Source organism: Anneissia japonica, unplaced genomic scaffold, assembly GCF_011630105.1.
Source record: "Anneissia japonica isolate Jap-2015-1 unplaced genomic scaffold, ASM1163010v1 scaffold1258_len173354_cov150, whole genome shotgun sequence".
Classification (NCBI taxonomy): Eukaryota; Metazoa; Echinodermata; class Crinoidea; order Comatulida; family Comatulidae; genus Anneissia; species Anneissia japonica.
In genome coordinates this window covers 31817-57127 of record NW_022754736.1, presented here as the reverse complement: position 1 = coordinate 57127, position 25311 = coordinate 31817, and the positions used below count along the sequence as shown (strand labels likewise).

General features: G+C 33.7%; 1 protein-coding gene across 1 annotated transcript in view; it reads left to right on the top strand.

The window, feature by feature from the left end:
* Positions 1–52: 52 nt before the first annotated feature.
* LOC117123219 (neurogenic locus notch homolog protein 2-like) overlaps positions 53–25311 on the top strand; it is a 28095-nt gene continuing 2836 nt past the window's right edge. Inside the window, exons 1-28 of the mRNA XM_033269068.1 lie at positions 53–165; positions 545–654; positions 1050–1167; positions 1751–1864; positions 11519–11632; positions 12022–12249; positions 12459–12572; positions 13364–13445; positions 14636–14763; positions 15343–15453; positions 16087–16200; positions 16315–16431; positions 16554–16667; positions 16785–16901; positions 17130–17246; positions 17366–17482; positions 17602–17718; positions 17834–17947; positions 18450–18563; positions 19136–19249; positions 19387–19500; positions 20003–20116; positions 20756–20869; positions 22177–22290; positions 23151–23264; positions 23764–23877; positions 24120–24233; positions 24979–25092. Of these exons, the coding sequence (XP_033124959.1) occupies positions 108–165; positions 545–654; positions 1050–1167; positions 1751–1864; positions 11519–11632; positions 12022–12249; positions 12459–12572; positions 13364–13445; positions 14636–14763; positions 15343–15453; positions 16087–16200; positions 16315–16431; positions 16554–16667; positions 16785–16901; positions 17130–17246; positions 17366–17482; positions 17602–17718; positions 17834–17947; positions 18450–18563; positions 19136–19249; positions 19387–19500; positions 20003–20116; positions 20756–20869; positions 22177–22290; positions 23151–23264; positions 23764–23877; positions 24120–24233; positions 24979–25092 (3244 nt within the window). The 5' untranslated portion in view covers positions 53–107. The remainder of the gene's footprint in view (positions 166–544; positions 655–1049; positions 1168–1750; positions 1865–11518; positions 11633–12021; positions 12250–12458; positions 12573–13363; positions 13446–14635; positions 14764–15342; positions 15454–16086; positions 16201–16314; positions 16432–16553; positions 16668–16784; positions 16902–17129; positions 17247–17365; positions 17483–17601; positions 17719–17833; positions 17948–18449; positions 18564–19135; positions 19250–19386; positions 19501–20002; positions 20117–20755; positions 20870–22176; positions 22291–23150; positions 23265–23763; positions 23878–24119; positions 24234–24978; positions 25093–25311) is intronic.

Below are 25311 nucleotides of genomic sequence, written 5' to 3'. Positions count from 1 at the left end.
AGAAACCTTTATTTGATACTTTCATCATAACTTTTTAAATGATCATAATTTCAGCTGTAAATCTTTGTGAAATTAACCCCTGTCAAAACGGAGGCACATGTGTGAATATGCAAACATCATTCCAATGTGTATGTCCTGCTGGTTACTTTGGGTCACTTTGTGAAGGTAAGTAGTATATAGTTATTACCAAACATTTTACCTAACTTCCAGTAGTGATAGATAAGTTGCAGGTTCCCAGTGTGCTAATGAGAGTCCTAAGTATAATCTGTTAGTACTCACTAAACATTGATCCTTTTTTAATGAACAATTTAATATTTCAATTTAATTTATGATGTGTTTTCCAGATTCTACTATAGGCAGACAGATATCTTTAAACTTCTTTATTTCTCTGAACCGTTGCCAATAATTTCACATCTAGATTAAGAGCCATCAAATGAGATTTTTTCAGTTTTTCCCAAATACAATAAATACTAGAATAAGACAAAAATTTGGATAAACCTTCATTTGATACTTGTCATAACTTTTTAAATAATCACAATTTCAGTTGTAGATCCTTGTGGAAATAACCCTTGCCAAAATGGAGGCATCTGTATGAATGTGGACACATCATTCCAATGCATTTGCCCTGCTGGATACTTTGGGTCATTTTGCGAAGGCAAATAATAGTTATTACCAAGCTTTGTTCTGGTTCAAAGAAACCCCAAAATCTTATGGCAATATGCTGTACTGTATATATGTTGTTTTCCAGCAACCCGGGAATTAATAGTAATATAAGGATGGTATACAGCATTTCTATTTCTAGCTCTAAACCTTTACGAAATACTGGGAATGCTATCTGGTGGGGATAGTTTTTACCATTTAGTTTACATCACTTTTTTTAGCCTGGAAGATTAGAATCAGAAATACTGGGTGTCTAGTTGAGGAGGTTTTTTCCGGTTATTAATTGTTTATTCTGCATTTAATCTTATTTGTATTTTTTTAATGTTTAATGCATAAATTATTAAATGAAGAACATAAAGGATTTAATTTTATTAATAATATTTTTCTTTATAGATGTTGATGAGTGTCAATCATTTCCTTGTCAAAACAATGGCCATTGTACCAATCTCATCAATGAATTCTCTTGTCAATGTATCAACGGATGGACAGGGGAAACCTGTACAGTTGGTTAGAAACACTTTATTGCATATTGCTCATAAAATTAAAAATAAAATACTTTGAAGTTCCTAAAAAGTTTGATAGCTTACATTATTCTATAGGTTTTTAATACATGGAGCTTGATTATTTCCTGTTTCGTTGGTTTTTATATCATTTTTACCGTTTTATCTCTGAATGTTCGATGTATTTCATGCTAAAAATAATCTGAATGTGTATGTAACATGATTGTAACTGCCAGAAGTGATGAAATATGTGATATTTTTTTTTATCCTAATATTGTAAAAAGGCCAAAGTGTTGGTAGCCAGCGTCAGGCCAAGAAAATATTGTCCCTCCAACCATGAAAACTGTGTCGATAAAATGCCTCCGATGTTATCTGTACACTATATAGCCCAAAAGTTGTTTTTTTTTATTTTTCCCTCCAAAATGCCTCTAAGACATTCTTGATGCCTCCTATCACTGGTCATGTGGCTGTGCACTTTTTCCAGCCCTGCTAAATTTGTAGGTCACTACAGCATCTATATTTTGTATATTTTTTACATATACTGTATTCAGATTATAGTATATTAATGTATATTTTGATATTTTTGCTAGATGTGAATGAGTGTCTCAGTGCACCATGTCGGAATGGTGGGAATTGCTTCAACCTCCAGAATCGCTTTGAATGTCAGTGTTCACCTGGTTGGAAGGGAGACACATGTGACAGTGGTATGTACTAGACTATTTATTTAATTTTATCATTTATCTTTCTTTCTTTTACTTATTGTATTAAATGTATTGTTACACAATTAAATAATGATGATGACAGCTTCGGTATAATTATACCAATTTATACCAAAAACAAATACATGGATATTGACGATTTCAAAACCAAACATTGCGATGACCTGGGCGACTCCGGTTATTTTAAAATCTTTTCTCTAAGTTGCAGAAGCATTATAAGAAAATTTGACAAATTAACAAATTACTTATCTCGATTTGATTACTTTATAAATTTATTTATTTATTGCACATCCAACAGTGTATACACCAATTACAGGATGAAAATATAAAATATAAAAACTTACACAATATCAATGGAAAACCTAAAGTTATTTTACAGACTCAAATGTGATAGACTTTACTTAGAGAAACTACAATGAAAAATATCAAATTCAGGATTATTACAAACACAATTATTATAAAACAAAGACAGTCTACAAAAAATACCATTTTTACAAACATTAACACGTGAGAATTGTACATTTAAAATAGGCTTAGAACGAAGTCTACCAACAGGGACATTAAGATAGAAATTAGAAACAATATTACAGGTAAACATTGAATTTAAACACTTTTATAAAAAAAAGTAGGTCATTAATTTGTCTTTTAATCTTTGGAGAAATATTAGGAGTTTGGCAAGGCCAACAGGTTTCTGGGCCGACAAAACGTAAAAACTTACCGTGGATTCTTTCAATTCTAGATGATAGTGGATGGAATTATAGATAACTGAACAAAAATCAAATAAAGGTTGGATAAGGGATTTATAAAGTGCAATTTGTTTGGTTGGAGGAAATTTATGACAATTGTGCCACATGAGCCCAAGTAACCTGTTGGCCTTGCCAACGACATGGTCAACATGAAAAGCAAACGTTAGTTTTTTGTCAATAAAAATGCCTAAGTCTCTATGCCATTCAACATTTTCAAGTACCTCGTTAGAAATCATGTATTTAAAATTAATTAGTTTAGTTTTAAGTGTACAAGAGAGTACTTTGCATTTCTCAGACTTCAGCGACATTTTCCAATTGGTAACCCAATGTCCGAGTTTGTCAAGGTTGGCCTGGAGTGCATGCGAGTCCTCAATGCTGGAAATTATTTTATATATCTTGAGGTCATCTGCAAACATGACCTACAAATTTTCGATAATTGGATTGACTGAGAAATGGCTCAGTGGATTATATCAATTGAATAATTATACAGCTATATACTGTATAACAATAGGGATAACAAAGGAGGTGGTAGTGTTGCCCTATATACCAAATCCAATTTATCATATCGACTAAGAAATGACTTATCCCAGATATTACATGTTGCTGAGAGTATTATTATTGAACTTGATATAGACAATACATTAGCTCGACCCGCCCTCGATAAACTAACGTTAGGTTACCGCTCTAGGAGCGGTTTAGAAAGATTAGCAGCTCTACAGATGTGCTTGTTACCTATTAAAAACCGATTTAGCACTGTTGCTTTCAAGGTGATTGGGAGTGTTTGTCCAAAAGCTCATTGATCAATAAACGCGAAGTTGACATCATGAAGTTGTCATCTGGTCAATAATGCATTGTCCTGCAATCCGTGACGTAGTTCACTCTTTGACCAATAAGCACGAAGTTGAAATCATGACGCTATCAGCTGGTCAGCAATTAAGTGGCCTTCATCTGTGTAGCCTTATCCTTCTCTGATTACGAGGTGTTATATAACAGGTTATTTAAGTAGACCTGTATAGACCGTCGATTTTCTTGCTTAAAAATCTGCATGTTCTGTAATAAATTGCAAACAGCCAACTCACCCGCAATATAGCATTGGGAAACTAAATATTACAGTTAATAACAGGATTTTTATTATTCACATTATTTTATTCAATGAATAGATTGGATGAATAGGTATTATTGTAAGCGATTGTAAATCACAATCATTATTTAAAGTAGGTAAATGGAAAGAAGTTTTGATACCTTTTATTTTAAAAAAAAGGTATCTGTATGTCTGTTTTTCTCTAGTGTATAAAAATAAAGACGGCTCTGCTCCACAATATAAAATAAATCAAAATCTAATATCTCGAAGTTAAAGCTTACAGTTGTTAATTATTTTTTTAAGATAGAAAAACACAAACAACACGAGTACGGTACACTCAAGGTAAAAATGATTTATTTTAAACTTTCAACATAGTACATCATACTCGGTCCGATATGCGAAGAGTAAAAAATATACATTACCTAAAATTTAACCCTACATATTTTTTTATTTGATTGTTGTTGAGTAATATATTGGTTTATTCAAAATAATTAATTAATTACTATAGTATATTATATTCAATGAATCCACGAAATATATAAAATTAAGAAATTTAACTTCAAATAAGAGATTGCTAATTAATTATAGTTATAAGTTAACAAGGAGGATTATAAAAAAAAATAAATCGAAAAGTTGCTGCGAATCAGCCAATTCATATTCTTGACAGCAATTTGACCTCTGAAAGGTCATTGTTTGTCAAAAAACAGTCGCCCAAGACAACTGAAAAGCGGGGTTTCCTTCTTTCGTTCTGCCGGGTAAAATCAATTACTTTAGGCGACGTTTGTAGACTAACCTACTCGTACCAACGTCGGCATGTCGCGACGCTGGAGTACTATTCAGCGTTTTTACTATATTTCTAGGTTTCCTATTTCTCCGTTTAATCGGCTCATGTCTCAGCCACAATATTTTGAGGCCAATATTATTTACGAACCCAGTTAAACTTATTTACTAGCCTATTTCAACGTGCTAATTATTACATTTAGGCGACGCTTGTTGTAGACTGGCATAGTGTTTTCGGCAATAAATACCATTTTATACACATGCGCAGATCGATTCGCCAGCAGCAAGATATCGCCAGCAGCAGCGAGTCGGCAGCAGAGAGATGTCACTGCAGCAAAACACTATTGTACACGGTACCAACGCTGTTCTAATATAGACAATGGGTCGTGCTCATATTATTTGTTATATTTTTATTATTCATTATTTTCACTTGACTCGCATAAATAATTGTGTTCGAAGAACATTTTATGCAGTTGTACTTCGCAGCACTTCACTTGCAATTTGCAATTTCTAGTCTAATATTTTAATTGGTGGGAAATAAACAAACTGGCAATACTGTGACCCATTAGAAGGATTAGTTAGGTGTTACGTAACCAGGCTAAGATATCTTTATTGTACACAGTGGCATTGTATTTTGTACAGTATACCGAAACCTATGTGGACATCTTACGCGAATCGGATCATTCGGTTATTCAAAGAAAAGTACCGGTAATACAGATGAATTAACTTGTAATACCGATTATCATTCTGGGAATAAGCTCAGCGGTTGTACCAAGAGTGAAGACTGACTTGAGTAAAAACATATTACGATGGTAAAAACAATGAGAATAATGAGTCGGGATTTTAGATTTCAATTTAAAAATATTATATAACTTTTGTTAGTTGGACTTCATTATATTTCATTCCATTTGTTTCGTCTCCAATACGACATAAACAACTCAGTAAAAGTAAAAACAACACAGACAGGATTTCCAAAAGCGAACTACAGGTACAGTAAATCATGACAATCTATCGAGTGGGTCTCAATACACAGAATAATAACAGAGGAAACATAGAAAAATATGATAAATTTTGTTATTATTATTATTATTACATCATAGTACATTACGAAGCATTTTTAACATCATTTATACATTTTTAAAATAATAATTGTTTTGAGTTACTGACTTCATTGTATGGTTTGTGGTTTGAACAAAGAGTTTTAATTCAGCATCTCCCGGGATGAAACATTGGAAATGTATCCAAGGGGGTGCACCCGTAGCACCCGGGTGACCGTTGTATTTTTGGATTTGGTAGTCTCACACCTTAGGTCATACGAAATTTAAAAGGATAGGCCTAATAAATATCGATATGTCCTAAAATTAAATGATTAGGCCTATAATAGCAAATTGCATCAATTTATTTTGTAAAAACAAGTTTTCCAGCTTCAGAGGGGGGCACATCCCCTGTCCGCACAAGGGCACACATTGGCGCTAACACTAGGCGCGTAACAGGGATCTTGGGTCAGAGTGGGTATTTATTTTCCCGGTTAGCAATTTACCATACCCACCCCCACTCACCATATAGAAAACAATACGACATATAGGGCTTATCTTATTTATAATATAGGCCACACACGTGTGTTTGAAACTAAATATAAGCATTTTATTTTACAAACATATTCTTTCACCATCAATGGGCCTCATCATTGAGGCCCTTCTTTTAGGTTAAAACGATCTATCTTAAATATGTCTTTCCTGAGTTTGGGACTATTATGTGTTTAAATAACTTAAAAGGATAAACCTAAAATAGCCCTAAAAAATGCACGCGAAGCACGCAAAGTATTTTTGTGTTTTTAATTCTAATTTCGTCGGAATTGATGAAAACTCCCTAAAATGTGCAATTTATAGAGGAAATTGGCCTACTGTAACAAGAAATGCGCGCAAAGTATTTGAGAATTTTAGGGACTTTCAGAGGATGCATTTGTCAAGAGGCGGGGAAAGATTTTCCAAAGATGGATATTTTCCCCTTGTCCCCCAGTGTTTTTAATTCTAATTTCGTTGGAATTGATCAAAACTCCCTAAAATGTGCAATTTTTAGAGGAAATTGGCCAATGAAATTTGAGGTTTTTAGGCACTTTCAGGGAATGAAAAGGGCATTTATAAAGGGGTGGGGAAGATTTTTTCAAAGATAGATATTTTCCCCTTGTCCCTCAGTGGTTACGCCATCGGGCAGCATAGATCAAAGGAGTTATGGCAGTTTTTTGAAGTGGAGAAGGGGTTGCAGGGTGTTGTGAGTCTGGTAATTATGATATATTCCTTCTTATTCTTGTCTTTATTTTTCTCTTCTCTTTTTCTTTCCTTTTCTTTTCCTTTCTCTTTCCCTCCCTCACCCCTCTTTCTTTTCTCTTATTACCCATCCCCGTACGACGGCTTGGTCAGCCCGGTAAGAACCGTCAGGAGAGGGGCAGTCCTCCTCCCCCCGCTTGTTACGACACTGGCTAACACGCCAATCATACCCCCACCCCAATGAAAAATACTTTTCTACGCCACTGTTCAAATGATTAGCACAGTTTTTCAAAATAGGTACCGTATCATAGTTTTTCAATTGGGGTAGCGCAGTTTTTCAAATGGGTAGCGCAGTTTTTCAAATGGGTACAGTTGCTTTAATATAACTAAATAGACTAGCCATAATATCATAGAACGTCGAAGGAAAACATCTTGTCATTTTCAGTGATTTGTGGCAGTGACAGTTATCTCTCCCTTGTTGAGGCCGGGCAGCAAATCTGCCCCGGACCCTATGGTCGTTCTCGGCGGCCCTGAATGGGTAGCGCAGTCTTGTAAATGGATAGCACAGTCTTACAAATGGGTAGCACAGACTTTCAAATGGGTAGCACAGTTGGTATCGCAGTTTTTCAAATGGGTAGCACAGTTTTTCAAAATAGGTAGGCCTATCGCAGTTTTTTGTAAATGGGTATCACAGTCTTCCAAATGGGTAGCGCAGTCTTGTAAATGGATTGCACAGTCTTACAAATGGGTAGCACAGACTTTCATATGGGTAGCACAGTTGGTATCGCAGTTTTTCAAATGAGTAGCACAGTTTTTCAAAATAGGTAGGCCTATCGCAGTTTTTTGTAATTGGGTAGCAAAGTCTTACAAATGGGTAGCACGGACTTTCAAATGGGTAGCACAGTTTTTCAAAATAGGTATCGTATATAGTTTTTCAATTGGGTAGCGCAGTTTTTCAAATGGGTAGTGCAGTCTTGTAAATGGATAGCACAGTCTTACAAATGGGTAGCACAGTTGGTATCGCAGTTTTTCAAATTGGTAGCTCAGTCTTGTAAATTGATAGCACAGTCTTAAAAATGGTTAGCACAGACTTTGAAATGGGTAGTACAGTTTTCCAAAATAGGTATTGCAGTTTCTTTTAAATGGGTAGCACAGTCTTACAAATGGGTAGCACAGTCTTACAAATGGGTGGCACAGTCTTACAAATGGGTAGCACAGTCTTACAAATGGGTAGCACAGTCTTACAAATGGGTAGCACATACTTTCAAATGGGTAGCACAGTTTTACAAAATATGTCTCGCCGTTTTTCAAATTGGTATCGCAGTTTTTCAAATGGGTAGTGCAGTCTTGTAAATGGAAAGCCTCAATCTTTCAAATGGGTAGCACAGACTTTCAAATGGATAGCACACTTTTTCAAATGGGCATCGCAGTTTTAGCGCAGTTTTTCAAATGGAAAGCACATACTTTAAAATGGATAGCACATAGTTTTTTAAAGGTAGTGCAGTCTTGCAAAGGGGTAGCATAGACTTTCAAATGGATAGCACATTTTTTTTTTTCAAATGCGCTTCGCAGTTTTAGCGCAGTTTTTTTAATGGAAAGCGCAGACGTTCAAATGGATAGCACAGTTTTTCAAAGGTAGGACAGTCTTGCAAATGTGTAGCACAGAATTTCAAATGGATAGCACAGAGATAATATGACAGACAGAGACAGAGCAAATAGCCCCTAGGTAGCCGAACCCTTATTAAGGGGCACCATCTTGACCAAAATAGTGTCCCCTTAATAGGGGTGTCACCTGCATATGGCCAGGGCCGACGGAACGTTTTTCAAAGTGGGGGGGCCCCACTTATAAGCAGGTGCGTCTTGGGTCGGGGTGGGGGGGCAAAGGTAATAATTTTCCCGGTTTGGTAATTTATGACTTGGTGTGATACCTCCCCTCCCTTCCCATATAGAAAACAATACGACATGGCTTATTTTATTATAGGGCACACACGTGTGTTTGAAACTAAATATAAGCATATTCATCGTGGTTTTATTTATTACAATTCATAGGCCTATTCTTTCACCATCATTACACATTGAGGCCCTTCTTTTAGGTAAAACGATTTATCTTAAATTTTCTTTCTCAAGTTTGGGACTATTATGTTTTTAAATAACTTAGAAGGCAATTGGAGGACAAGCACAAGCTTTAACCCTAACAAATGTGGGCGAAGCGCACGAAAGATTCTTGTGTTTTTAATTCTAATTTCGTCGGAATTGATCAAAACTCCCTAAATGTGCAATTTTTAGATGAAATTGGCCTACCTCAACAAGAAATGCTCTTATGTTATATATGGCCACACTCGTTTTTTAAAACGGAATATAAGCATTTTCCTTATGGCTTTATTTATTACAAACATATTCTTTCAACATCATTACACATTGAGGCCCTTCTTTTAGGTAAAAAGATCTATTTTAAATTTTCTTTCTTGAGTTTGGGGCAATGTGTTATAACTTAGAAGGCAAAGGAGAGCAAGCTCAAGCTTTAACATTAAAAAATGCAAGCGAAGCGCACGAAAAATGTTTGTTTTTTTAATTCTTATTTCGTCGGAATTGATCAAAACTCCCTAAAATGTGCAATTTTTAGAGGAAATTGGCCTACCTCAACAAGAAATGCTCTTATGTTATATATGGCCACACTCGTTTTTTTAAACAGAATATAAGCATTTTCCCTATGGCTTTATTTATTACAGACATATTCTTTCAACATCATTACACATCAAGGCCCTTCTTTTAGGTAAAACGATCTATCTTAAATTTTCTTTCTTGAGTTTGGGACTATGTGTTATAACATAGAAGGCAAAGAGGAGCAAGCAAAAGCTTTAACTTTAGAAAATGCGCGCGAAAAACTTTTGTTTTTTTAATACTAATTTCGTCAGAATTGATCAAACCTCCCTAAAATGTGCAATTTTTAGAGGAAATTGGCCTACCTCAACAAAATATGCGATTTAAAATTTGAGATTTTCAGGCACTTTCCTGGGTGAAAAGGGCATTCAATGGGGAAAGACTTTCCACAGATGGATATTTTCCCCTTGTCCCCCTGGTGGTTACGCCACTGCGGAAAATACCTGGCGGCTTAGATCAAATGCGCTATGGACACTTTTTGAAGTGGAGAAGGGGTTGCAGGCCGGGGTATTGCCATATCTGTTCATTATATCTTCCTTTTTATTCTTGTCTTTATTTTTCTCTTCTCTTTTTCTTTTCCTTTTTCCTTTCTTTTTCTTTCCCCTTCTTTCTCTTTCCCTCCCTCTCCCTCTTTCTTTTCTCTTCTTACCCAGCCCGGTACGACGGCTTGGTCAGCCCGTTAAAAACCGTCAGCTCCGTCAGCCCGCCTGTTACGCCACTGCTTATAAGATGAATGGGAATATGAATCATGCAGATCTGGAATCAAATCTAGGTGGTGGGGGTCAACATTCCTCCCCCGGGAAAATTTCGATTTCTAGAAGGCGGGAAATGAGCTTTCCCTACTTCTGACGTGTCTTTTAATTACTTTTATGTTCTTCAAAATTCAAGGTTTTCCTATCTTGAAAACGGTCAGGTAATTTTTTCCATTGTTATTACAGTAAATAGGGCTTATGTATGTATACATACATAACAATTTAAAAAAAATTAGTAGCATACAAATTTTCCATGAATCGATGAATTCCAAAAAGAAAGGGGGGTTCGGGGGTTCTTCCCCAGGAAAATTTTGATTCCTAGAAGGCGGGAAATGAGCTTTCCCGACTTCTGAGGTGTCTTTTAAATTAAAGTCATTAAAAAATACTTCAGAAGTCGGGAAATCTCATTGTCCACCATTTAGAAATCAATATTTTCCTGGGAAGAACTCGAACGTCCCTTTCTCTGGGTTCATTGATTCATTATAATAATTTTCAAGAGGGGAACACCTTGAATTTTGAAGAACTTAATTTTTCTTCAAAATTCAAGGTTTTCTGCTCTTGAAAACAGTCAGATAATTTTTCCCCATTGTTATTACAGTAAATAGGCCTTATGTGTGTATTATGTGTGTAGAAATTTCGATTTCTAGATGGCGGGAGATGAGCTTACCTGACTTGTATGTCTTTTAATGACTTTTAAAGTTCTTCAAAATTCAAGGTTTTACCCTCTTAAAAAAGGTCAGGTAAATTTTTCTCATTTTTTATTTTATGTGTGTATACATACATAAACAAATGAGAAGTTATCAATGGCTACTACTGTTCCTGTGTACCTGGTTTTAATGGACTGTATTGTGATCAAGGTGATTTATATGAATACTAGAAAATTTAATCCAGATAATGATGGCTTTGATTAAGATGATGGTGGAAATTAATGGTGAAAAATATACAATAAGTAATTAGAATAGTTGCAAAGGTTAGATTAATAGAAGGAAAAAATTCCTAAGGGCCGGCCTACAAACTGTGCACTAATGAAAAAATTAGTGCACAGTTGGGAATCGGAAACACAAACATTGCGAGTTACAATGATGATGTCACAATTGACTTAGAAAGTAAAATAATAATAATAATAATAATAATAATACTGATAATAATAATGATTTAAATTTTAATGATATTAATTTAAAATGTTAATGACATTAAGGATAAAAACTTTAATTTATAGTATTTTCAGCTTTTTGAATTTTATTTTCAACACAAAATCTGCCATTTTGTATGTTAAAATTATTTGTACCACACATGTTTTATTGACAAAGTTTTGAAATTCCATATCCTTGTTGTAATTGTACGTTTTGTAGAGATAAATGAATGCAGTAGTAACCCTTGCCAGAATGGAGGTACCTGTGAAGACTTTGTTGATTTTTTTCGATGCTTGTGTCCTGATGGTGTCCAAGGAACATTCTGTGATCAAGGTGATATGAATGTTTGCATTTCCAGGAGTTGTGTCTATCAGCCTACAACAAAAATTTACTAAAAAGCCCCTGTTACAGCTTCCCCTCTTGGCGGCTATGCATTTCAGCACAATGACGCTGCAAGTTATGGGTTATTCTCCTACTTTACCTCTTACCGATTTAATAATATTGTTAATCCAGTACATGCAATGTGGCTTTATTTCAGAAAACCTTTACAACTGTGTAATAATATTTGTTCTTTTGTTGGTTAAAAATTCTAATGTATATTTGCAAGAAGTTAACACTTAAAACTGTATGAGTGTAATTATAGGTCTTTTACAGGCTGGATTTAACAAAAATAATACATAAAAAGTTAAAATTAATCAATCTTAACTTTAATTGTGCAATAGGAATACAGGAATGCAGTAGCACTCCTTGTCAAAATGGTGGGACTTGCATGGATGGAATCAATCGTTATGACTGCACTTGTCCATTTGGTTGGTCAGGTGTGAATTGCGAAATTGAGGTGCGAGAGTGTGCTAGTTCACCATGTCAGAATGGCGCAGCTTGCATTGAGTTAATCGGTGCATATTCATGTACGTGTGCTCCAGGCTACCAAGGAACTGTCTGTGCTGAAGGTGATTTTTTTTGTACCATGGTTATCTATGCAAACATTGCTTTATAGGTATCTAAAAAAAGTCAAATGTAAAGTATTAAATTAAATCAACTCGATTGATGCTACGTGTCTCAAATAATCACTGAAATAAAGTTTCTTCTTGTGAAAGAACTGATGTACATTAATAAAAAAACTGTATATGTACCTTTGAATTGATTGTACGTTTTCTAGAGGTGAATGAGTGCGCTAGTAGCCCTTGCCAGAATGGTGGTACGTGTGAGGATTTTGTTGATTTTTTCCGCTGTTTGTGTCCTAACGGCATCCAAGGAACATTCTGTGATCAAGGTGATTATTTAATCATGGCTTTAAAAAAATCTGTCAGAAGTTTGTATAACCTTGAGGTGTAAAAGTAAATAAAGAAAATTCAACTATTCAAGAATAATGATGCACTTAAACTTAAATGCAAATATCATTATCGGTAAAATTTGTTTAGCAGATAAACCAACATTTCTTATTCAAACCAATATTTTGACACATACAGTAGTAAACAATAATTTGCATCTTCCACAAACTCTCTCTTTATGTTTTCTGTATGTTTTCTGTGATAAACCTATAAAAATAATATAGAAATACTGAATTTTGCATAAAAGATATACAGTTTGTTACATTTAAAGATTGTTACTTATAGTCCACTTCAGTGCATTTTGTGCAATACAATACAACTTTATTATCCCACATTGGAGAGAGTAGTCGTAAAGGGCTACATACAGTTATTTAGTTTTGTAGAATCTCAATGTACCAATATATAGTATTAATAGTAGACTCCAAAAAGTACCAAGAGAAAAAAGCCACAATATGAATTTTTCAGTCAATTTGTGTATGGCACAAGAAAAGAGATTTGCTTGTGAATTTCATATATGGAAATTCCAATTATTATTCTTATTATAGATAAAAAATAATGTACAATTGTTGAGCATATCATGAACTATCTTTTTGGAGTCTGTCGTAATATTATTTTATTGTTAATTGTGCATGGGTTTTTTGGTCGAACTTTGTATAACACATGCATGTACAATATATATTTAAGTATATTTTGTTTGTAAATACCATAGATTTATTTCATTAGTTATTTTTAGTGCATGAGTTGAGTCAGCATGATTACCGACTGTGTAATTATCAGTTTTATCACATGTTCTTTTTCTGTGATGAAATTGATGAGTAATGGAAAAAATAGCACTGTAGTTTATTATAATAACTACAACTTTTTTGATGATGCTTAATTACCAGAACCTGTCATGTCTATGAAGAAACTTCACAGTGGGGAAGGGAGTACAAATCTTGCCGTCCAACATTGTTTAGATCATTAAAAAAGCTTACCTCAGTATGATGATTAACTTTAATTTATTTTCTTGGGCTTATTCTCAAGAAACTAATTTACGGTAAAAGCAGGCTATTTATAAAATAAGTGTGAAAAACAATGGCAGCGGACCTTTGTATTAGAATTAAATTGAAATTGTTATGTTTGCATGTACTTGTAATTTACTATTTAGGTTTTGTTGTAGACTTTAGTTTGGTGTTTTATAACTAATATTTTGATTTTAATTTAGTATCTAATACTAAATACTAATACTATTTAGTATATAATTAACCTTCTAATCTTTAGTAAATTAGTATAGAACAATTAGTTTTTTTCCTAAAACTTTAGTGCTAATTTTATTGTCTGTGATGCGCTAAAAAATAACAAAAAAACATGACTAATGTAGATTCAATGATTTATTGTAATTATATGTACCTTTTGTATGTGGTAAGTTACCAGCTGACTATTTGATATTGCTTCATAAAGCCGGTCAAAGGTTAACTGTTAATTGTTATGTACTTAATCAATAGAAAAAAATATAATAATTTATATGATTTTGAACACACAGAAAATGAGGAAGGCTGCAGCTTCAGATTTTCCCTTTTTAAGGACAATTCTAATTTGACATTATTGCAAGGAGAGGTAAAACTCCCTCATTATCTGATAGTAACATGGAGTCTATCATTGATATTTTAAGATGATCAAAAATTATTTTTGTCTTTGCAACAGCATCTATTTAAGAGCTTTGCCATCATTTCATTTCAATATATATTTCTTCTGCCAAGTTTTTCAGCCTTAATCTTTGTGTGTCAGCACTCTTCTTTGTTTCTATTTTCTGAGCACAAGTATCCAATCAAAAACTGCATATCAGATCACATGACCTGCTTAGTGCATGGCTTGTATTGCACCACAGATTCTACTGTATGTAATAAGATCTGTGATTTCACTGATTGTGCATTCAAAATGAGTTTTATCAAACGGTTATCTTATAACCACAGGTCTTGTATATAGGATCTGTGACTTAACTATGAATACATATAATTAAATTGAGTGTGTGTATTTTAGATGTTGATGAATGCGCCGGTAACATTTGTCAGTTTGGTGGGACGTGCCAAAACACACCTGGTAGTTACATTTGTACTTGTGCCCAAGGTTTCAGCGGCCCAAATTGTGAAATTGGTGAGTTACATTTCTAATTACTGTACTGGAAATAATAAATTGACACTTACATTGCACTGTCCCTATGCGCTTTACACTAATTTACAAAAAAAAATCATAAAATGGATGATGACAAAATATTGTTTTATAGGCCTATTAGTATTTATAACTTTTACCACTTGTGAATCTGATAAGAGTTATTTGTTGAAAATGATAGAAAGACAATGTTTTAGGTGCTTGTTGTTTGAGGTTATGATAGCATCTTGCGACAGCGTCTTTTAGCTATGTACAAATTGTAGCTTTACTCTTGTAACATTGTACATGTATATCAGTTGCCTACCTAGGATCACAGTGCACCTAATATTACATGTGGTATGTTAAATGAAGATTGAGGGCTCAATAAAATAAATGATTCGTTTGTCATTCCTGCCCACATGTCTTCTATTTCTTTTAATTTTTTTTGTTGTTTTTTTTGTTGTTTTTTTTTTGTTTTTTTCGTTTTAGTAAACTTTTTCTCTAGCACTTTTTTTTTTGTGATTTCTTAACCATTTTGCTAAACTATTTATTGTGTTTTCTGTTTTGTTTTCTACATTTTTGCAGATGAAGATGAATGTTTGTCTGATCCATGTATCAATGGAGCCTGTATAAATTTACAAGGCTCTTTCCAGTGCAATTGTTTGGCTGGCTGGAGTGGAACATTATGTGAAACAAGTAAAATATACATCATAATTCACAAAACTATTACTATGTGACCATTATTTGGCAAGCTAAATATGTTTTTGTTATAATTTTCTGTTGGAAGCTAATAACATACTTAAAAATAGTAAGATAATGACATAAATTTTGTAAGTAATTGTGTACTATTTTGTACTTATTGAAAATATTATTTTTTTCTGTTCTATATATATATATGTATTTAAAATACCTCATTACTTATCCTAACTGTGTTGAATGAGTTCTTGCAATATGCGACCCATATTTATTGTTTTATTGTCAGTCACAGTAATTATTTTTTTCTGACTATTATACATTAGAACCCCTTTTGGACACCCCAATTAAGGGGACACATTTTGATCAAGAAACAAAAAAAGTTCATCTGTTAACACTTTGCCAACCTCTATTCAGGGGACACCCCTATGAAGGGGACACTTTCGACAGTGTCCTTTTAATATGGGTTCTACTGTAGTACTAAATTGGTGTAGCACAGAAAGACCTACTTTAAATATACTTTCATTTGTTACTGTTAGTGTTCAAAGGAGGTTGTCAGTAAATATTTTAAATCTTGGTCTTTTTTAATTGTTTATTGTTTCCTTGTGTGATTTTTATTATCTTTCCACACTACAGATATTGATAATTGTGCAGCATTGCCTTGTTCGAATGGAGCCACCTGTACTGATTTAGTAAATGCTTACATCTGTGAATGTCCACCTGGGTATACTGGAACCAATTGTGAATTAGGTAAGATTTATTTTATTTTTAACAGTTCATGTTGCTTTTGTTTTACTTTCTAAATACTATGCTAAAACATTTTCCTTGTATTGTATCTGTTATGTTGTTCTTATATTTTTCCAGATGTTAATGAATGTTCTCCTACTAATCCTTGTTTAAATGGAGCTGCCTGCATCAATTTACAAAGCTCTTTCCAATGCAATTGTGCTGGTGGCTGGACTGGAACATTATGTAATATAGGTAAACTATTATAGTTGTGTAAACCCAATCGGATGAACAAACCACTCCATTTTTTCATCTACGTTCCATTGTTTTGCTTGTATTGTATGTCTTGTGTTTTTTTTGTTCTTATATTTTTCCAGATGTTAATGAATGTTCTACTAATCCTTGTTTAAATGGAGCTGCCTGCATCAATTTACAAGGCTCTTTCAAATGCAATTGTGTTGGTGGCTGGACTGGAACATTATGTAATATAGGTAAACTATTATAGTTGTGTAGATTCCGTTGGGTAAGCCAAAGCACTCTCATTTTTTATCTACATTCTGTTATTTTTCTTGTATTGTACATGTTTTTTTGTTCTTATATTTTTGTAGATATTAATGAATGTTCTCCTACTAATCCTTGTTTAAATGGAGCCATCTGTGTCAATTTACAAGGCTCTTTCGAATGCAATTGTGCGGCTGGCTGGAGCGGAACATTATGTAATACAGGTAAACTATTATAGTTGCGTAGAATCCGTTGGATAAACCAAACCACTCCCGTTTTTCATCTAAATTCCGATGTTTTCCTTGTAACGTATGTGTTTTATGTTGTTCTTATATTTTTCCAGATGTTAATGAATGTTCTACAAATCCTTGTTTGAACTACTCCCATTTTTTATCTACATTCTGTTATTTTTCCCGTATTGTACATGTTTTTTTGTTCTTATATTTTTGTAGATGTTAATGAGTGTTCTCCTACTAATCCTTGTTTAAATGGAGCCGCCTGCATCAATTTACAAGGCTCTTTCCAATGCATTTGTGTTGGTGGCTGGAGTGGAACATTATGTAATACAGGTAAACTATCATAGTTGTGTAAACCCAATCGGATGAACAAAACCCCTCCATTTTTTCATCTACGTTCCATTGTTTTGCTTGTATCATATGTGTTTTTTTTTGTTATTATGTTTTTCCAGATGTTAATGAATGTTCTCCCACTAATCCTTGTTTGAATGGAGCCACCTGTGTCAATTTACAAGGCTCTTTCGAATGCAATTGTGCGGCTGGCTGGAGCGGAACATTATGTAATACAGGTAAACTATTATATTTGCGTAGAATCCGTTGGATAAACCAAACCACTCCCGTTTTTCATCTAAATTCCGATGTTTTCCTTGTAACGTATGTGTTTTATGTTGTTCTTATATTTTTCCAGATGTTAATGAATGTTCTCTTACAAATCCTTGTTTGAACGGAGCTGTCTGTGTCAATTTACAAGGCTCTTTCGAATGCAATTGTGCTGCTGGCTGGAGCGGAACATTATGTAATATAGGTAAACTATTATAATTGTGTAGATTCCGTTGGATAAACCAAACCACTCCTGTTTTTCATCTAAACTCCATTGTTTTCCTTGTAATGTGTTTTATGTTGTTCTTATATTTTTCCAGATGTTAATGAATGTTCTACTAATCCTTGTTTGAACGGAGCTGCCTGTGTCAATTTACAAGGCTCTTTCCAATGCAATTGTGCTGCTGGGTGGACTGGAACATTATGTAATATAGGTAAACTATCATAGTTGTGTAAATTCTGTTGGATAAACCAAACCATTCTCATTCAAGCCCAAAAATTTTTGGAAACTTGCTTTGTCATAGTCCTGTAAGTTTTCTATTTTTCTTTGCACCATTTCTCTGAATGCTTTATTGCACTGCTTTGAAAACAGATTGTTTCCAATCAATCTAGTTTTGCTCATGTATAATTTATTTCTTTCTTTTGAATATTTCTTTCTTGTGCAAGTCAACATATGGTGTTGTTTAGCTTTAATACATGTTTGAAAAGAACTTTAATTAACATTTCAAAAACATTTATTACTAGTGCACCAGAAACGTTTGTTTTGTCAATACACTATGGTTTGTGATGGCACATCTGTCTTTCCATTACACATGACTGCACCTGGCTTTTTATGTTATCAGTCCACTACACTTAGTTGCATGCACCTGGATTGATAACAATCCACATTTTTTCAGTTTTTAATTTTTTGACACTTTTAAATCCCTGTTACTTCAGATATCAACGAATGTCTTCCAAATCCTTGTATGAATGCAGCAAACTGTTTTAATACACTTGGTTCCTTTCAATGTGTTTGTGTTGCTGGATGGACTGGACCATTATGTGAAATAGGTAACAAAGATTAGAAATGTGGTTTTGATAAATATATTTATTTTTCCATTTAGGCACATGGACTAAGAATTGTAAAGAGAAACTTTCATCACTGTGCATAATAATAATAATAATATTTATTTGGCAATCATCAAGTACAATTTAAGCCCGGAGTGAGAATAGGCACAAGCCCAAACAGATACTGCACTCACTCCACCTTATACAAAAATGAACTGAACACCAATCAGGTTTTTTAATTATACAAAAACAAAAATATAAAAGCACTAAACTAAAAATTACAAACAAAATACAATAAAGTACAACTAATATAATGAAATATAGTACTTAGAGCAGATTTAAAAGATGAGATTGATGAAGAATTTTGAATTACAGGTGGTACTTGTTCCCATAGCTTAGGGAAAGATACAAAAACAGAATTTAGAAATGTATTGCTTTTCACTTTCCAATGTAAAAGTCTGCCCTCACATCTTTCAATAATTTTGATATATTCATTAAATGTAGGAGGACAAAAACCATTCAAAAGCAAGAGTTGTAATAATTACACCAAGTATGATTTTATTTTTTAATCTTAGATATTGATGAATGTGCAGTTGCACCCTGTCTGAATGGAGCCACCTGTAATAATCTAGTTAATAGTTACACCTGTACATGTCCCATGGGATATACAGGAACCAATTGTGAGACAGGTAGGTAAATACAAGGATTCAGTGTGGTAAAGAAATACCTAATCTTCCTTTCTAGCGATTCTAGTTGTCTTTAACAACAATAGTGTAAAATGTATCAACTATAATGTATCAACTATAATTTTAATTTTCAATTTCAGATATTGATGAGTGTGCAGTTGCACCCTGTCAGAATGGAGCCACCTGTAATAATCTAGTTAATAGTTACTTCTGTACATGCGCCATGGGATATACTGGAATCAATTGTGAAACAGGTAGGTAAAGCTGGGTAACGATGGGGTGAAAAAAAAACTATCCTCTCAATATTCATTTCCATAAAAATCACCTGATATCACCTTAGTTTGCCAGCTAAATCCGCTCAATTATAATTCATAATTAATAATTTTAGTTTACTCAAAACAAAATGAGTCTGGTAGGCAAAAATGGGAACATGTCCCTGTACAAGATGCCTACCAGAGAAACAATGATAAAGGCAAAGACATAATAATAATTTTTAAAAAAATAATAAAAATAATAATAATAATAATAAGAATAATAATAAGAATAATAATAATAATAATAATAATATTAAAAATAATATGAAGCACATAATAATAATATGAAGCACCACCTCAACTCTGTTCCCCCATCAGCTTCCCCCATCAGCCTCCCCAATGCTCCTGGATATATGCCACTGGCTGTACTATATGACTGACATAATGCTATGTCATAAATGAACCAAAGCAATTGTTCAGTAATTTAAATGTTTATTTTTAGATATTGATAATTGTGCAGCAGCACCCTGTCAGAATGGAGCCACCTGTAATGATCTAGTTAATAGTTACTTCTGTACATGCGTCATGGGATATACAGGAACCAATTGTGAATTTGGTTGGTAATGATCTAGTTAGCTAGTCAGGTATCCACTCAGTTTAGTAATTGCTTTATTTTATGTTGTTGGATAGACCAAACTGTTATCTGAAATAGGAGCGGTTAGGTGCAGTGGTTGCAGTTGTACTTCTCAACCTTGAGGTCGGAGATTCAATGCCTCGCTGTGCATTACGCTTGTGTCCTTAGGCTAACGCACTTTATCTACAGTTGTCTCTGTCCACCCAGGAGTACAAGTGGGTACCTGGTAGGCTCAAACACAAAATGCACTGATTGCGACAGCAACTTTATGGAATTCTCCCCAGGGAGCTGAGTATGTGTTTCATATGTGCTTGAAATGACCAGGGGTAATAATGTGAACCGCTTAGAGCCCTTGTTGGCATATAAGTCTAACATATTGTTATATTATTATTAAATATGTTTGTTGTACCTTACAATAGTTTTACGTTGTGCTTGGATGCCTGTGGACTGATGCCATTAATGCATGGCATTATTCCAGAATTTCCCCATTGTTTTGTCAATTCTTTTGTAATTTTTTATTGTTTCTTTGTGTAATCTTTATAATACTTCCAAACTACAGATGTTGATGAATGTTTGTTTATTGTTTCTTTGTGTAATCTTTATAATACTTCCAAACTACAGATGTTGATGAATGTGCAGCATTACCTTGTTTGAATGGAGCCACCTGTACTGATTTAGTAAATGCTTACACCTGTGCTTGTACACCCGGGTATACTGGCTTCAATTGTGAAACAGGTATCAAATATTTTAAAAGTGCATGATATTTTTACATTAATTGTTTATGTATTCAAGAAAGATAATAGTATTGACAATAATAGATTTAGTTTAGTTTCTTAATCCTGTTAAAGTTAATTGCAATAAAACAAAAAAGTTTTTTCTCTTTAAAACAATTATCAACAATACAATTTCATATTTTAGATGCTTTGTCTACTGAAGCTAATTAAAAAAGTCAACAATATTTAACAGGGCTTTTTGTATTAAAAAATCTGTAAATTAAAAAAAAACTGAATTAGAAGCTGATAACATCTTTTTAATATTTTTGAGGAATTTTTAAAGGTTTTCCAGATTTCAGCACCAAAAGATCTTATGGCATCCTAAAGTCTGGAAAGAGGGCAATTACTTCATGACATTTGCTTGGCAGCCTGCTTGTACATATACAATAAGAAAAATTCTTACACCTAGGTTGTTGTTAATCATCACATAAGAGTACTACCTATAGCTCCGCCTCTATCCTGGGTGGGCCGATAAGATTGGCCATTCCAATTAATAAGAGACTTAGAGCAAGCTGTTTGCCCAAGGCGGTGTGTGTACTGTGAGAATGAGAGACAAAGAATATTACTTATGAAAGATATTTTGCTCACTGCTGGGAAGAAAAATTTTAATTGCTAATGTTGAGCAAACTTTCACGATAGGATGATATGTAATCTGCTCTTGTATGTGATAACCACCTCCTAATTACGTCATTTGTGTTTTTTTGTTTTGTTTTTTGGGTTATATAGCTTAGTTTCACTCTTTTCTTGACAACTTGACCTGTTGGTGTCTTCAGTATATTTGTTGCACATATTTTGCAGTGGCTTGTCTTTGTTATACCTCAATTTTTTAAGGTGGAAACTGATTTTGTCGTAGTCCAAAACATCACTTCTATTTTGCACCTGCTTTAAATACTGTTGACTATATATATTTTCTCATTGTGTTAACACACGTTTTTCTTGTTACTTTCTTTAGCTATTTTTTTTTTACCACTTCCTTTTTGGGCGCATCACCATTGTACAGTGTCTTGGCTTTAAAGCACTTTTACAGAAAGAAAATATAATTAGAAAATTATTGGTTCTACATCCTTTTTTTCAGCATAACCCCTTTATTGAGTGTCTAGGCGCACCCATTTTATCTCAACTTACTTATTATTGGCATTGATGTAGCATATTTCTTTTTTGGAAACAAGACATTTTTTATGGCACATCTTTACTTTTCACAACACCTGGTTGCACCTGTAGGTTCATGTAAATTGTTTCTGCATCACTTTTGAATCTCAACTCCTTTAGATATCAATGAATGCGCTACAATTCCTTGTTCCAATGGTGCAACCTGTTTTAACAGACCTGGCTCCTTCCAATGTCTTTGCGTTCCTGGATGGATTGGACCATTTTGTGAAATAGGTAATATTTAACTAAGAATGGTTTTTGAATAATCTAGACACCTAGGTTGACACTTGTTTTGTTCCTTAGGATAAGCAACGTTATTCGTGTTGTCTGTCTAAGTAAGTAGGTTCCTAGTAGAATCAAATACCAATGTGCAGCACATTTTCCAAGTAAACTCTCCAAAGGAACTGAATATGTATTCCATGTTATTTTATTACAATGACCAAGGTAATAATAATAATAATAATAATAATAATAATAATAATAATATCTCAACTTTATATGGCGCCAATTCCAAATATGATCAAAGGTGCAATACATGTGAATAGCATTGGGAAAACAAATAGGTCTTAAGCCGTGACTTAAAGTTGCAAGATAGTATAAGTTACTGGGCCTTGCACTTAATCGACCTAAATGAAGTTTAGTATTATATGTGGCAAAGACAAGCCAAACCAGTCACTCGTCGCAAAAATCGATTTTGAGTTATTAATACAGTGTCAGAGAGTAAAATAATAGCTATAAAATGAAAGTTACAAGTGCTTAAACATACAGCTGTTTAAAGAACAATATATGAGAAATCAGCCTTCAAAGTTTATGATTTCAGGCATTTCTCATGCAGAAACTATCATCAAATCCTTAAAAAGTGTTGTTTTAGCATTGAAAATGGGGAAAATAACAGCATAGAATGATGTATAGATGTGTAAAGATTAGTTTAGTGCAATAAAATAGATTTTTTTAAATTTGACGTTCCAGCATGGTTTGGCCATTTTCTCTGAAACACAATTTGCGACGAGTGACTGGTTTGGCTTGTCTTTGCCACATATCGTTAATGATATTAAATAAAGAAAGTTCATATCTCATTTTTATTTTTATTTCAGATATTGATGAATGTTCAGTAGGACCTTGTCAGAATGGAGCCACCTGTAACAATCTAGTTAATAGATACACCTGTACATGTGTCATGGGATATACAGGAACCAATTGTGAATCAGGTAGGTAATGGTCTAGTTGTACGAAATTCATGTAGTGTGTATACTGCACTACCCTGAAAAAAGGCCCATGCTATGCTATGGGCTTCTTTGTGAGGCTGTAGTTACACTTGTATATATGTCATGAAATATCCAGAAGCGAATTGTGAAACAGGATGGTTAATACAGGGAACAAGTGTGGTAAACAACATATCCCTTGAATCATTTAAAGGTGGAAAATTATACACATAAACGCCCTGTGGATTATTTGGTATTCAAGCACAGGTTGGAGATATACTCTCTATGCAGTGACTACACCCCAGTTTTTTTGTGTAGTTGTTCAGGTGAACAACACAAATAGGAACAATACAAAACATAATGAATATTGAATTATATGAAACCAAAAAAATATTATACAATTACAGCTTCTGTCACAGCCCATGTGAGACTAAATAGCAATGGTCTTCCCAAATAGCATCTATAGGTACATATTTTTTACCAGTAGCTACACCTTTTATTACAGATGTGGATGAGTGTTTACCAGGTCCGTGTTTGAATGGGGCCACCTGCAATAATTTATTTAATAGTTACACCTGTACATGTGCTGCTGGATACATGGGAAACCACTGCGGAACAGGTAAAATAGGTCAAATGTCAATGGAAGTAGCAATAGCAGCCTAGGAACCATTGAGATTGTCTTGATTATGTAATGCATGTGTGGGGGTGGGTGTGGATGTGGGTGTGTGTGGGGGGGGGGGTGTGTATGTGTGTGTGTGTGCATTGTTTATGAATAAATTGTCAAAATATCAGCTGCAATGCTATAGTCTTGATAAGATTGTTTTTTTGCTAATGGTGTGCATGAACCTTGCTTTTATGTAGCAATCCAAGAATGCCAATCCAACCCATGTCAAAATGGTGCTACTTGCATTGAACAAGTACCTGGTTACACCTGTCAATGTTTATCTGGTTACCAAGGCACCCATTGTGAAGAAGGCATAATCCTGTTTTTTGTTTTGATGCAAAAGACTTTCGCTCACTGTTTTAATCATCTTTTTTTTTTTAACTTCTGTTACGGCTTTTGCTTTAATGTAAAGCGCATAGAGGTTTATAGCATTCTGCGCTGTATAAAAATAAGTTTATTATCATTATTAATCAATGATATTAATTAATTGTAAAGTTGCATGTAAAATAATGGTATTGGTATTTTATACCCAAAACAATTTTCTCAAATTTACAAGATTTTCATAACCTATACACACAATGTAGGTTAACATACCTCCTTATAAATTAAAAAAAAACCACCCGTACATATATTCTGGCCATATAAAGATAACAATGACCTTAACTAATAACCAACAACAATTAAATCCACTCCTGCAGATTTAATAACAAATTAAATATGTTATTTAAATGAGCTATACTAATACAACATTATCCAATGATCAATATTTTCAAAAGAGTACAAAACATATTATTTTCTGTGATTTTTTTTTTTGTCGCCCCCCCCCCCCCCCCCATCCCTCCCCCTGAAAGAATACACAATAAAATATTGATTTGTGTAATTTTGAAATCATCATTTTATCTTAAGGCTACACATATGCCTCTCCCCCCAAAGAGTATGTTTTATACTCTTTCAGAAATGTTGGAAATTATAGATGACCCTAAAAACATACAGTATCTATAAATCATGAGGTTGGATTCAAACAATAAAATAATGATTCTTATACTCTGTTGACAGTCACAGATTTTTGCGCTTACAACCTCTGCGTGAATGGTGCCACATGTCAAGATACAGTTTCAGGGTACACTTGTGCTTGTATTCCAGGGTGGACTGGTGTCTACTGTCAATTAGGTAAGCACACTTTTACTATGATGGGTCAAGTGATTAATTATTTAACTCAAAACTTTTTTATTCCTAGTCATAAAGCTAATTCAGCACCAGACCAACTTACCCATTTATATTTATATCCTACAGTATGTATGTATATATATATATATATATATATATATATATATATATATACATACTGTAGGATATAAATATAAATGGGTAAGTTGTATGTATATATAT